Source organism: Megalops cyprinoides, chromosome 1, assembly GCF_013368585.1.
Source record: "Megalops cyprinoides isolate fMegCyp1 chromosome 1, fMegCyp1.pri, whole genome shotgun sequence".
Lineage (NCBI taxonomy): Eukaryota > Metazoa > Chordata > Actinopteri > Elopiformes > Megalopidae > Megalops > Megalops cyprinoides.
In genome coordinates, this window is record NC_050583.1 from 1916787 (window position 1) to 1931793 (window position 15007).

Below are 15007 nucleotides of genomic sequence, written 5' to 3' on the forward strand. Positions count from 1 at the left end.
AGAGAATTACTTAATGTTTCCCTTCAATTCAGCCTTAAGTAAAATAGCGGTGTGGCAGGGACCCCCGGTGGATGACAGACGTAATGCACGTAAAATCTGCACATCGGTTAATCGTGCATTTTGCTCAAGTGATCTCTGCTTCTGATTCAATACATGGACAGGAAGATTGCTCATGTATATGAATGTGTTGGTGTAAGTCGAGCCTATGTGCGTTTTCACTCTTGTGTGGATCCCTCGTGATCCGAGAAGCTCCTGAGTGACGCTGTGTCTGTAAAGGCCAAACAGATGGACTGCCAATCATGTCTGTGTAGCCTGAGCTCAGCACCTGTGTCTGTCCCAGCTCAGGTGTCCAGAACATCTCTGCAACACTGACGGCCAGAATCCACAGGTTTGGACTGCAGAACGAACACTTAACCAACAAGCTCCACAAAGCTGTTCAGTTTAATTTCACAGGAGAGGGATGTATGAATACCCCCTCAGTGTACACATGAAACACTCACACATATGCACAGACACGAGCAATACTTTCATTTCATTAAAGGCTTTGCTATGAAAATTTCAAAGCCATTTTACTTTTCATCGATTTAACTGTCCCTCGTAAGTTTCATTGACTAAATAACTGCCTCCCCCAGGTCATCACTGTAAAAGGGAATTGGTTCTCAGTCGACCCTGCCTGGCAAAATAAAGGTGACATAAGATGAACAAACGGTTGTTTGTGTATGTCTTAACTAAGCAGAAAAGGTCCCGTCAGATCATCCATTACATGCGCAAGAGGAGACCATGCGCCACACACCGCAGATATTTGGAGGACACTACCAGAGCGGGTGCTTTCCCACAATGCTCCTCTGTGGAGCTCCAGTGCCCTGAGCACAATGTCCACGCAGTCCACACTGCGGAAAGGGTTCATTTGCCACCGCTGTGCAGGCAGTGTGGAGGACACCCTGTAGCACTACCCTGCATCAGGACAGCAGGCCCTCCCACCACACCGTCTCTGAGGCCTGTGTGCGTCTCACACTCAGAGCCACGCTCAGACGTGGAAACCAGCAGGAAGACCTGGGGTTATTAAGCAAAGGACTCGCTAACTGCATTATTGGACAGGGGAGGAAAATAAACTGAAACTGGGGGGTAGTGTGAGCTGGCAGAGTGTGACTCATGTCATCTTAACACAATGAAGCAGGTAGGGGAAAAATATAACTTACAATCAAACCATGTCAGGTCTCATGTGATGCACACAAACCTGAGCGCTCACGAGCGCAGTTACTACGAACACCCGCATCTACGCGCTGTTTCTCCGAGGCGGTACGGGTATCCTCGGTTACACGATGTTACACGTGTTGACCTACTAAATAAACTGACACAACACTTTGTAATTGCTTTATATTATGAATACACTTCATTTTTTTATTGTAGATATAAAAGCGGTTCCTTCATTTTTGGGCATCACAAGGTGACATCATGTGGTCTGACCCTCCTCCGTGCGACAGCTTCCATGGCAGGCTGGTGAGGTGCTGTAGTGAGCATCATTGGGTACACACCTCTACAGACCACAGCTCTGTGTTTTCGTGTGGGGGTCAGCTGTGGGTTAAAACAGGGGGCTGTGCACCTACACCTTCTAAGAGCTATGCAGTGTGTAAAGTCTCTGCAGCACACTCTCTATGGTTTCACTGCGACATAAGTTCATTTGCCCAGGGGAATGTTACCAACCCATGTCCTGGAGACACACACAGGTTACCTTCTTAGTTGTTCAGGTTTGTCTCTCGCCGTTAACTTAATATCGACCCATAGTATGTGAATGTTCCTTTGGCAGGTTGTTAATGCCAGTTAGAAATCCTCTGAACTTGGTTTTACTGGGGCAAAAGCAGAAGTTCATTTACTCGGGGCAGAGTTACCAACACCCACGTTTACACTGTCAGTTTGTTGGGTTTATCTTGAGACATTAACTGAATACCAAGCTGGAATGTGTGCCATCACTGAGAATTAACTGCGTTGTGTAGCTGGTGGGTTTGAAAAAGCTGCAGGAAGCTCATTTTGAGCATTTGTGCTGCTCAGGCAAGTAAGATTATTTCTAATTGGAATTTTTTAACTTTAATATTAAATAGTCAAATAATTTACACCTTAGAGAGTTTAACTGGAAATCAAATTAGTGCTTAATTAAGAAAAATAAATAAAGTAAGTACCATTAATGTTGTTTTGAACTAAAACACACCTCCAACAACACATTCCTCCATTAATGGACTGTCACATCATGTCAAACCCAGATCAGCAATCAATCAATGATTCACTTCAGTCAAAGTCATCAGAGGCAGCTGGAGACAAACCAACACCTGGTGTTTACAGAGGCCTTGCTGAATGGACCTCCAGCGCGGCACTGCCTGGGATTGGAACCTGCATCCCCGGGCCGCAGGATGGTACAGCTCCTAGCCACAACCACCATGCCACACCGGCAGCCTGTTCTGGGAGCATTAGCCTGAGAGCTGGTTACCAGCCCTCGGGATATAGGGCAGAGCCTGATATGCAACACTACAGAACATTCCTCATTCAGATCCTCTGACTATAATCTCAGTCAACAACACAACGCTCAATACTGATCTTAAATACAATATGTGAGTCCTCATAACTTGCACTTGTAATAAATACTCAAAGCCCATACGTTCAGCGTTTCTCATTCAGTTAAATTCATTAGCTGTTTGTAAAAAGCAGCTGGTGTCAAAGTGGGGGGGGGGGGGGGGGGGCACTCACTGGGTGCTCCAGTATTCAGAGAGTCTTCACAGACGAAGGGCCAGCCGCTTCCTCATCAGCCTGCAGAGGGAATCCCCAGCCCCCCACACGCCTGTCACCGTCCATGTTGTCTTGACAACGAGCTACAGTTCACCTCCACCATCCAGGACCTTATGTATTTATCCACCTGGAATCATCTTTTATAACCACAGCAACTGAGGTGACCCCAAGAGTGTTGCAAACTTCATCCCTTGGTGACATGAAGCGGGGTGAGGAGGGGACCCAGCTCCATCTGTTTCTAATGGTACTTCCTCCAGCGGTCCTGTTCTAACGATGACAGAGAGACAGGATGTTACACAAGGATGTTACACAAGGATGTTACATCAAACATCAACAACGCCGACACAGCAAGCTAATCACCGCAATCATCACCAGCATGGTTATGCATATTACTACAGCTGCAAAGAAAAGGGGGAAAAGCACAATATGCTGGGGTCATGGGTCATGGGTCATGGGTCAGCCAGACTCACTGATGTGGGGGTAATTCCAGGCGTAGCTCAGGATGCAGTATCCGGCCAACAGCATGCCTATCCCGCCAATGCCGCCTTTCCGAACGTCGATGTATTTCCTGTAGTACCTCAGCCACCCTAGCAGAGAAGCAGCAGGAGACAGAAGTATGCCAAACCACTCCAGTGACAGACACAACTACACTTCCTGTGAGGGGCTTCCTCTACCACAGCTCTGCAGGCCAGGTGAAGCACCACCTGTAAACAGGCCCACAATGATCAATGAACGACAACAACTTAGCACTTCCAGCTATACTGGTGGTTTCTAAAGCGGCAGTGTTGCACAGTGGCTGCGGAGCAGGACTCGAAAACCGAAAGGTTGCCAGTTCGAGTCCCCAGGGGGGCACTACTGCTGTACCCTTGGGCAAGGTACTAAACCCACAATTGCCCTCAGTCAATATGCAGCTGTATAAATGGATAACATTGTAAAAACATGTAATTGATGTAAGTCGCTCTGGATAAGAGCATCTGCTAAATGTCAATAATGTAATGTAGTGTAAAAGTGTTTATTGCACAATTGTATAATACCATTGTGACTGCACTTCAGATGAAAGATAAAGTAATAATATAAATGTCACACTGCAATGGTAATTCTCAATTACCTAACCCCAGGAAATCTGAGGTTGGCCAGGTGCAGCTCACCTGTGAGTGTGCGGAAGTGTTCTCTGGCCAGGTGCAGCTCACCTGTGAGTGTGTGTGTTCTCTGGCCAGGTGCAGCTCACCTGTGAGTGTGTGTGAGTGTTCTCTGGCCAGGTGCACCCAGCTCACCTGTGAGTGTGTGTGAGTGTTCTCTGGCCAGGTGCAGCTCACCTGTGAGTGTGTGTGTTCTCTGGCCAGGTGCAGCTCACCTGTGAGTGTGTGGGAGTGTTCTCTGGCCAGGTGCAGCTCACCTGTGAGTGTGAGTGTTCTCTGGCCAGGTGCAGCTCACCTGTGAGTGTGCGTGAGTGTTCTCTGGCCAGATGCAGCTCACCTGTGAGTGTGAGTGTTCTCTGGCCAGGTGCAGCTCACCTGTGAGTGTGAGTGTTCTCTGGCCAGGTGTAGCTCACCTGTGAGTGTGTGGGAGTGTTCTCTGGCCAGGTGCAGCTCACCTGTGAGTGTGCGTGAGTGTTCTCTGGCCAGATGCAGCTCACCTGTGAGTGTGAGTGTTCTCTGGCCAGGTGCAGCTCACCTGTGAGTGTGAGTGTTCTCTGGCCAGGTGTAGCTCACCTGTGAGTGTGTGGGAGTGTTCTCTGGCCAGGTGCAGCTCACCTGTGAGTGTGTGTGAGTGTTCTCTGGCCAGGTGCAGCTCACCTGTGAGTGTGTGGGAGTGTTCTCTGTCCAGGTGCAGGGCACCTGTGAGTGTGTGTGAGTGTTCTCTGGCCAGGTGCAGCTCACCTGTGAGTGTGCGTGAGTGTTCTCTGTGTTCTCTGTCCAGGTGCAGGGCACCTGTGAGTGTACGGGAGTGTTCTCTATCCAGGTGCAGGGCACCTGTGAACGTGCAGGAATGTTCTCTGTCCAGGTGCAGGGCACTCACCTCTCTGCACTGCGGCCACCGCCTCCCTGGGGGTCACGAGACGGCGAGAGGTCAGCCAGACGGGCAGCTCTGACAGCCTCATGTCCATCAGCTTCTGCTCTGTCAGAGGACCTGCGCACACACACACACACGCGCACGCACACACACACACACACACACACACACATACACACACACACACAAACACACAAAGATGCACGTGCACACAGTCTGTTAGCACCTATCACACTGTACCCACCACTGGAAATTCACAGTGCTCATCACAGTGCTCTACTATGGAGTGAAACATATTTTGAGCGGTTTATACAAGTCAGTGCTTGATAAAAATATTGTAAAAACCTCACTTTATTGGGACCCTGAAGGCCATAGTCTCTGATTTTACAAGAAGGAAATAATTAACTCAGGACGAGGATACCACTGAAGACCAGAACTGTTAGAGGTGTGAACTACAGGCACTGTCACTGACCACATCACCCTGACTTGCCCAGCTCAGAGAATGTTCCAGCAGCAGGGCCAAGGGCCAAGGGCCAAGCCCATATCAGGGAGGGGGGAGGGGGGGTGCTGACCTCAGCTAGAATCCTCCATCCTCCATCTCACTCCCTCCACCCCTGTGTCCAGAGACACTGATACCGACCAGGGGGCTTCACTGGTAATAAGCTGTGACAACCTGTAGGTTTGAGACCTGCACTGAACTTCACCCCTGTGGAATTACAGTACAGGACTACATCACCCTCACGACTTCTCTTTGTCACGAGCCTGCTCTGGGTTGGGTCTCGCCACATTTACGGTCTTAACGTGCTTGGAATGTCAGCTGTTAGTCTGCGCTGAAGCCATGTCACACACCATCCCTACCCCTCCCACGTTAAAAAAGGGCCCAGTTTTCAAAGAGGTGGATTGTGGGTATTAGCCCTAATGGTGAACAATGTCATGTCCAGGGCATGTACTTGTCGCTTCACACCACAGATACTGAGAGAAGCTCCAATACCATCAGCCATCTGGCCTCAACACAGGTTTGTCTTATGCCGTTCATATGTAGCGAAGGGTGAGAGCAGTCACCCCACCCGACCTCGAACCCGGGTCTATGGGCTACCAATCCTGCAGCTTGACCGCAACACCAAAGAGCCGGGCTCGTTGGTATAGCAGTCAGAGCGCATACTCAACCGTAGTGAGAGCACTCTGTCACATCATACTACATTCAACATATTCATTCATACAACATAAACGAATCACATGTTGAATCATAAAATATATAAAAGATCATCACGGCAAAACGATTCAAATGTATTTCACAGGTACATCAGAAGCACAGGCACAGGGCACCCAATAACAAGAAATGAGCGTAAAACAGAGGAACTGAGCTGCAATCCACAGGGAGAAATACATTTACATTTACATTACATTTACTCATTTAGCAGACGCTTTCATCCAAAGCCACTTACAACACGAGGAATACATTCAAGCTACAGTATGAAAGGAGGCCTTGTAATAGGCGTGAAGTGCTAAGGGAGCTGTAAGGGATAAAGCAAGACAATGCAGACAGAAAGGTGAACCGATAAGTGCTATAAGATAAAGTGCAACAGAATAAGGTGAGGGTTAGAGATGTTAGTATGTTAGGCGAGAAGGTGAGTTCAAAATAACAGGTGCTTTAGTGCAAAGGGAGAACAGAAAGGGAGGCAACCCCTGTGGAGATACTATGAGGAGCAGAGACAGCACAACGTAGGAAGCAGAGCACTGAAGCGACTGACAACCCTGCCCGGGGGGAGAGAAGGATCTGGTGATCGGTTGCACCAAACGACTCAGAAAGGTCCAGCAGCATCAGAACAGAGGCAGGGGAAGCTGCCTTCAAACTGTGCGAGACCTCAGTCGCTGACAAACAGCCATGGCTTTCTGCTGTTCTACACAACCTCTGGAAAAAGGGGGTGAGGTAATAATATTACTGAGTGCCTCTGATGCCACACACACGACTTCATGCTCTGTACCTTGGCTTCCTGTTGCTGGGGGCTGGATGGGTGGGGCCTTTGTCTGCACGTGCTCAGTGGAGAGGTGCTGGGGAAACATGGAGAGGCCTATTCCCCGATAGCCCGCAGCCAGCTCCATCGTCCCCTCCAGACCCCTGGCACGTTGCATCGTTCTGCTTAACTCCACATCTGAGTCCCCGGAGGCCTGGGTATGAGCCTGTGGTGGGAGTTGCAGGAGCCCCCGGAGAGCCAGGGTCTCTGTCAAACGCTCACTCCTGACCCCCGCAGCCAAATGATACCCTGATTCCACTGGCACTTGAGGGTTTGCATTCTGAGGAGCAAGTGCAAAGCTACCCTTAAGCCCTCCTTCACTGCGGTCTGCGGTGAGGAGAAGACCAGGGCTCCGGCAGGACCATCCCTCTTTAATGTGGTCCCAGACGCTGGTCTTGGTCCAGAGACGCCCCACACTGCAGCCCTCCTCTGATCTTGCAGACTGTTGCTGCTTTTCACATGGGGTTTCCAGGGTTCTGCTTGACTCCATGTGTGAATCTTGAGAGGTGTGGGCATTAGCCTGTGGTGGGAGCTGCAGAAACCCATGGAGAGTCTGACTCTCTGTCAAACGCTCACTACTGACCCCCGCAGCCAAATGATACCCTGATTCCACTGGCACTTGGTCTTGAGGGTTTGCATTCTGAGGAGCAAGTGCAAAGCTACCCTTAAGCCCTCCTTCACTGCGGTCTGCGGTGAGGAGAAGACCAGGGCTCCGGCAGGACCATCCCTCTTTAATGTGGTCCCAGACGCTGGTCTTGGTCCAGGGATGCTCCACACTGTAGCCCTTTTCTGACCTTTGGGGCCGCTGGCGATCTTCCCCTGGGGTTTTCACACTAGCCCAGCTGCTGTAGTCATCCCAGAAATTGACTTTGGTACAGGGCCGGTTCTGTAAGGATCCCTCTGGTCTCTCCTCTGCTTTGACTTGGGCTGTCCTTGAGCCTCCCAGTGAAGCCTGGGCCACAGCGCCACCTGTCGGAGACGGGACAGACTGCACCGAGCTCTGTTTCACCTTGTCTTTGGGACGGTTCCAGCTAAGGGGTCCTTTGGTAGGTGACCATTTGCTTCCTGGGAGCGCCGTTCTACTGGCAGCAGGGACTGGCCCTTCTTCAGCCACTGTGACCACACTGTGGTCTTCCATCGATGGAAAAGCAGAGACAGGGCTCTTTCTCCCTGATTTGGATGACACCAACACTGTCCCTCTGACAAGCTGCTGCTGCTTGCCTCCTGGTTCCTGTTCCCTCTTGGGCTGCACCATTTCTGGTCCCATGTTTTTGTGTATCTTGGCTTTCATGGCACTGACAGCATGGGAGTCCAGTGTCTTTGAAGTTTTTTTGTTTTGGCTTACCTTCACTGCCACAGTCTTCTCTTTGGGGTCTGTGTTTTTGGTTTTAAGGGCTGGACCTGACTGGATATCAGCTAGATTTGCATCAGACTGTGCAGACTGCTTTGCCATCACCTTTTTCTTCTTCTCCTTCTTTTTCACAGTAGCACTCTGCTCTCGGGGAGTGATGTCAGGCAGCTTGGAGGTTTTGGAGGTGTGCGTATCCTTGGAAACAGGTGCCATTTTGCAATGAGCAATGTGGGATTTGAGCCTCTTAAAAGGCCGGCCGCAAAATGGACACACCTCCGTCTGAGCCCGCTCTGATCGCTCATCTGCTTATCAAACAGAAAGAGAACATCACTGTGAACTGAAGGAAGTCACACTTTCAAGCTTTAAGTTATGTTCCACGCCATATTTTGCTCCATTTAAACTAAATAATTAACTGGAAAGAGAAAGGCATTACTGAATAAAAACTATCCACATAAGAGCAATAGAATGCATTAGTTTTTCACTATATCTGGAAAACTGTCCCAGACAATACTTGTCATTTGTTTTCAACAATTTATTAAACAGTTTCAAATAAAAGTGTTAACTCTTAATTTGATACAACCGTGTTTCCTTACTTTCAGCTGTTTCATGGAACAAAATGATTTCAATTATTAAAATGTACACATTAATAATGGCAATAGTTTTAAAAACGAGGGCAGAACCGTTCTAAAGGCAATATCGCCAGCTTGCAAGTAACGAGCAAATTATATCCCGCACTGATATGCGCCGTAATTTTCCCTGGGACACAACTGCAACACGTGAATCTGCTGTAGAAACAGAAACTGTAAATGTTTTACCTACCTGGACTCATACGTAACTACTTCTCCTGTACACTACCCAATCAAAAGAAAATATGCAAATATAAATAACGTAAATGTTGATTAAGTTTTGTCGCGTCTCCAAGTTCATTCACGGCATGTTACGCAACCCGAGGGCAAAATCGCTCGCTACTTTCCATATGACATTAGTTGCAAAGGTTACGGCTAGTTGAGCGAACTACCTAAATCTGCATTGCGTTTGCTTCGAGCGAGTTGACTGCATGCAACATTTTCAGACCACCTATTCTGACAGACTGTCGATGCATCTGAAGGCTGGACGTGCGTGGGGTCATAAAGACCGCCAGCAGACAGCTGCACGATGCACCCCATGTGCAGGCAAACAATGTAAAACATTTTTAAAGAAAGTAACCTCACGCAAAACTGCGCTAGGTAGCGTCAACAGACGCCTGACTGAGCCCAACACAAATGTCAACAGGTAATAATGTGATATATTACTAATCGGCAACATTTAATTTTACTAGCGTCAAAGTGTCTCCCGGCTCATATCTGTCACTCACTGACCTCACTGACATTAATATAACATAATCATGTGTAATATAATAAGAAAGGTTTAGGTGGCTTTGTCGCGCCTGTAACAGCTTGTGACGGTGTTGCCATTTCTATTACACATGCGCAGCCTCATGTACCACGATAAAGGAGATTTAGGTGTCTTTGTAGCGCCTGTAACAGAGCTGCCGTTTCTATTGCGCATGCGGGGCGTCAAGTAGCAAGCTTAATAAAGCAGAATTAGGTGTCTTTGTCGCGCCTGTACTAGAGTCGCCGTTTCCATCGCGCATGCGCAACGTCGTGTAAACAGCAGCAGCTGGGAGTAGGAGAGACACGGGGCGCACTGGGGTGTGGAGACCGGCGCAAACCCCCTCAGCTACGCATCCACCGCCTAACTGCAATAAAAAGCACAAATGAAGACAGCCGATTAGATCTGTCAGCGTCAGTAAATTATGCTGTTAGCTGTTACTGATAACGTTACGTGAGATCGAACTGAGAAGAGGAAAAATTAGCTGTCATAACGTTAGCTGACCCTGAGCCAGAGTCCTGTAGCAAAACCAACCAGCGACGTGCCAATCCCTGTTTGTTGTGCCACTAGTTTGTTTGCTAGATTTAATATTACAGAATAATATAGTTAGGATGTTTTAGTCGTAAACGTTTGGGATGAGATCGCAGTTAGCCGTCTTGCTAGCTAACGTTAAGCAGCCATTAGCCGGCATTGGCACCTGTTCGTAAGGGTTATCTGGCTAACCATCTCGTTTCAGTTCCTGCCTTGCGGTTGCAGTTCTCAGCTTGTTTTGAGAAAGTTTAGATGACAACTGATCGCTTTTGTTTTGATATGTGAAAGAACTGAAGAACATACGTACTGCCCTCAGGATTACCTGGCGACAAGGCTGAAGGGCCATCTGATGTTTAGTCAGAATAGTTAAGTTAGCGAGATAACGCCCGTCATTTTAATAGCCAGTTTTGAAAGACTTGAGTTGTCTGCTTAAAACGCTAACTAGCTGGTTGTATCGAGATCGGCCGCGACGCTTTGTAAAAAGCACATTGATTTAGCCAGCTAGGTTCTAGCTACTATCGCAAAATATAAAATTAAGAGTTTTAACTTTATGGGATGATCTGCTAAACCGTTCCGTTTATTTGCACTGTGGACACTACAGCGACGTTTAGTTGGGTGTTTGCTTGTGGAATAGGACTTTTGGAAATGACAGAGTGAAAGCAGACCCTGTCTGCTAGCTGCGGAACCGGACAGTTTCCCAAAAGCGAAGCGAGAGCTGCTCCAATCGGGCGCTTTAACGGCTGGCTGGATAGCTTGCGATCTAGCTAGCGAGCTCTTCAGATGTTAACAGAAAACAGGTATCGTTACGTTTATTTTTTCATGTGTGTGTTTGTGTGAGTGAGTGTGTGTGTGTTTCGTTTTATTCTCACACTAAACGGCTAACTATCAGTAGCTAAAATTAACGATCAGCTGCTGTCGGGTTAGTTTAACGTTAGTTATTTTAGAGTGGTTGTGTAGTATTGTAGTTAGCTAGCTGCTAGCTAGAACCGTTTTCCTCTTTTTTTTCATAATGCTGTCATGTCATGACCGTGGAGTGTATACCCTCGATGTCACTGAAGGTATTTTACAGAAATGCAATTTCTTGTGCTTTTTTGTAACCTCATGTAACACCAGTCATGCCAGTTCACTGGAGCTGTTGCTGATCGCAACAGTCCGGCTGGTTTATTAGCTAAGGTGAAGTAACGCTATCCCGGTCAGAATAGCGCATGAGATCACACCCTAGCCTTTTGTTTAAACGTTTCCGATGGTCAGTTTTGGGGAATTCATCGCTGTAGTAATGAAACTACACCTGATTTTTGATCCACCCCGTGGCGCGTCAGTACCGTAACATGCGATATGACGTTACTGTCGCAGCAGCACGAATATGAGCATTCCGCACGGCTTCTTTCGGATGCAGCCATCAATGGGCAAAAAGAGCCGGGGGGGGGGGGGGGGGGGTTGCTGTGTGTGTGTGTGTGTGTGTGTGTGTGTGAGCAGACAGACAGGGCGATGCGCTGAGCATGTAAAAATAGCGTCCCCTGTAGAATGACTCAGTGAGGTTTTCACGTAGTCATGGTAGCCGGCCTCCTTGCACCGCTGAGTTGCTCATATACCTGCGGGAGGGGAAAAAAACCTGCTGCCTGCCTGTGAAAGGGGTCAGAGAGACAGAGGGAGGCTGTGGTGTCACATGACCATGCCCCGCCCTCTCTCCCACAGGAAGCGCCGGCGCAGCTGTGGCAGTGAGGAGGGACAGCTTCCGCCTCTGGCCAAGAGGTCGGGGGGCGGCCAGGCCCTGCTTCCGGAACCGGCCGGCGATGTGTGGGACTCAGAGGTGAGAGTGCCATCTTCATGTTTGTTTCAGCTGTCACTGAGCATGTCAGAGTGACAGCCGAACTGCGAGGGGGCGTTGGTCCCTGCTCCAACAGGTGAGTCTAACACGGTGCCTCTGGGATTTTGAGTTGTGCGATGCAGGTAGAGGGCGGTGTTCAGAGAGGTGTGGGACTTCCTGCGAGAATTTGACCTGTGACCTGCTGGTGATAAGCCCAGTGGCCATTAATGTCTGTGTGACTCTGGTTAGCAAAGAGACAGGAAGCCCAGAGGCTGCTCCAGCACTCTCCCTTTGATAACTCAATACAATAGCTGCGGTTTTCCAACGGATTACCTGTATCAGAGTCCTGTTGCTGGAGCAGATTGTGGTCGGTCTGAGGCCTGGGCTGTGAGCATCGGGGGTATTTACACCATTGCAGAGTACATCAAACACCATGGCAGACTGTGGTGGACAGGTGTGTAGCGGGAAGGTTCCAAGGCCGACAGCTGCGACAATGTGGAGGTCTCCAGGAACTGTAATGCGCTGCATCTCTGTTCTTCTAAAGCTGGAAGGACCCAGGTTCAGACAGGATGAACATACAAGTGAGAGCAGACAGTGTGTCTGAGAGTGTCAGACTCCTGAAAGCAGACGCAGTGTGTCGGACTCCTGAAAGCAGACGCAGTGTGTCTGACAGTGTCGGACTCCTGAAGTTACCAGCATCACAGTGTCACAGTCGGGACACACTGAGGTCACAGGCAGGTGTCTGGTTTGTGTGAGTGATTGAAGCATATTAAAGGTCAAATCTGCAATTTAGGGTTTGGCAGCACAACAGGCTAATGGCGTTTAGCATTAAATTACTTTACAGGTGAAAAGGTTCCACAGTATCTGTTCCTTCTCTCCCCCTCTCTCTCCCTCCCTCTTTCTCCCTCTCTCTCTTTCTCCCTCTCTCTCTCTCACTCTCTCCCCCCCTCTCTCTCTCTCCCCCTCTCTCTCTCTCTCTCTCCCTCTCTCCCTCTCTCTTTCTCTCTCTGTCTCTCTCTCTCTCTTTCTCCCTCTCTCTCTCTCTCTCCCTCTCTCTCTCTCCCTCCCTCCCTCTCTCTCTCTCCCTCTCCCTCTCTCTCTCTCTCCCTCCAGTCATCCAGCAGTGACAGTAGTGGGATCAGTAGCCCAGAGCAGACAGCAGGGGGCAGCAGCAGGAGGCAGTCCAGCCCGAGCCCCGGCAGTCCGGCAAACTCCGCCCCCCTTTCCGAGGAGCGGGTGCCCGTCGGCCTGGGGTCCTACCACCACATCAACCGCATCCTGCGGGAGGCGCACTTCAGTAGCCTGCTGACGCGGGGCCAGCCACGGGCCACATGATGGCCCCCTGGGGCCACGTGACCCCCACCCCTGGGGCCACGTGACCCCCACCCCCGGGGCCATGACGTCCTGTTTACCGCTCCGCTGCTTCTGCGGTCTCCCAGCAGCACTTTATCGGCTGGTTCTCGGTGTTAATGTTTGTCATGAGTGGGGTTGTAATTCTGTGGCACATTAATCTCTACATGGGTGCTAATTCTCAAAAAAAAAAAAAAAACAATGATTGGACCTCATTCGCAATAACAAATAACATTCAGAGATGGTTGGTCCTTTTGCTCCCACTTCTTGTGATTATTTCATTTTTATTGTTATTATTATCATTATTTTGACCAGGTCAGTTTACCTGCTGCTTGGGGAGCCAAGCATAGCATTGTGGTTTGATTGTCCTTTGGTTTTCCACTTTGAGTGAATGCTGTTCATTGATGAAAATAGGTAGAAAGAGTGAGAGTAAGAAAGAGAGTGAGAATGTGAGCTATATAAGAGTGGAGTGATAATGGCAGTTAGCGTGAGAGTGACGTTAGAGTAGAGCAGAAGTGAGTGCCTTTTGGGTACTGTTCTGGGGCAGTTCTGGGCCGGTGGGAAAGCTGTTGGCCCTGCTGCCACCTCTGAAGTCTGTGAGTGGAGAGAGGGTAGTCATGTTCAGCTTTGGTCATGTGACTCACACTGTCACAGGTTCTTGGCTACACTGAAACCTTACTGCACAGCCACGTTACCGAGGTGATTCTCTGCAAGCAGAAGCGTTTTATTGGCTGACCTCTGGTTTTTGCTCCATGGGGTCAACTACCTGATGGAGGAGGAGAAGGACCGGAGTTCTGGCTGTGTAGTCAGCGTAAGAAAGCATCACCATGGGCACATTCATACACAATCATGACTCAGGTGCCACCAAAATTCACATGAAGAAAAAGCACAGAAAACACTTGTGTATGTTTGTATTTTCCAAGTGTGTGAAATGCATGAGGTTTTGACTGCGCCTTGCTGGAGGACTTTGTCTTTAACAGACAATAATTGTGCAGGAGTGGAAAAAGGCAGTGACTCTCGAAACGGCAGACAGCGAATTCTATTAAAACAGTTTACTGGAATTCGAGACTCAGAAGTGAAGAAGGACCATGGTGGTTAGATTGAACACCCCCCTGCAGAGAGGAGGAGGCTAAACCCTAAACCATTCATTAGCAATAAAGGGGGTGTGAGTGATGCTGTTGGTGCACACAAGGTATTACAAATCAACATGTTTTTGGACATTTTGATATTTGAAATGAGTAGCCAATGTGCTGAGATACAAGATCTAAAGCCATCAGCTTCTCTATGACAAGACAGGAATCTCCTGTGAGCCAGAGTTACCCAGAATAGCTTTTAGCTAAACGTAGTCTTGGGGAATTAGCTGTACCACATCTCTTTCAGGTGTTTGATGATTATTATCATAGGCTTCCTTTGTTCTTATTTTAATTCCTGGGAATGGGGGATGGGCCGTAGGGAGTTTGCAGGATTGAGCATTGCCTGGTTTACATACAATCATCAGCCGTTTGCGGTGTGGTCATGTGAATGTCGAAACAAATGCGTCGCTATAAGGTTATAACGGGCTGTCCTGAGACCTAACACGCTGTGATAATGGCATGGGATCATAGTGCATGCTGGGAAGGGATTGTGTGCGGGAATGAGATGGAACTGGGGTACAGTGGGCCTTTTTCTGTTTCTGTGTGTGACTCTTCCCCCATCTCCCAAACACACTCGGTCAAGCTCAGCTCAGCGGGTCAACCCCTGGCCTCAGGCACTGACCGGTTGTTCTGACTGCTGTCCTGCTCGCTGGAGGGC

The 15007-nt window shown here is 49.0% G+C and overlaps 3 protein-coding genes across 3 annotated transcripts; 1 reads left to right on the forward strand and 2 right to left on the reverse strand.

Moving 5' to 3' along the window:
- Positions 1–2935: 2935 nt before the first annotated feature.
- On the reverse strand, positions 2936–7064 carry LOC118793014 (ATP synthase subunit f, mitochondrial-like). The gene is made up of 4 exons (XM_036550945.1): positions 6777–7064; positions 4798–4908; positions 3249–3365; positions 2936–3045 (listed from the first exon to the last, which is right to left on the reverse strand). The coding sequence occupies exons 1-4, from the start codon at positions 6922–6924 to the stop codon at positions 3017–3019; spliced, it is 405 nt and encodes a 134-aa protein (XP_036406838.1). The 5' UTR covers positions 6925–7064; the 3' UTR covers positions 2936–3016.
- LOC118781202 lies at positions 6933–9265 on the reverse strand. Its single transcript, XM_036534134.1, has 3 exons — positions 8977–9265; positions 7055–8462; positions 6933–6972 (listed from the first exon to the last, which is right to left on the reverse strand). The coding sequence occupies exons 1-3, from the start codon at positions 8984–8986 to the stop codon at positions 6933–6935; spliced, it is 1458 nt and encodes a 485-aa protein (XP_036390027.1). The 5' UTR covers positions 8987–9265.
- Positions 9266–9780: 515 nt separating this feature from the next.
- si:dkey-21c1.1 (protein FAM104A-like) lies at positions 9781–13415 on the forward strand. Its single transcript, XM_036534489.1, has 3 exons — positions 9781–10856; positions 11755–11869; positions 12980–13415. Exons 1-3 carry the CDS (start codon positions 10840–10842, stop codon positions 13199–13201), a joined length of 354 nt encoding a protein of 117 aa, XP_036390382.1. The 5' UTR covers positions 9781–10839; the 3' UTR covers positions 13202–13415.
- The last annotated feature ends 1592 nt before the right edge of the window (positions 13416–15007 follow it).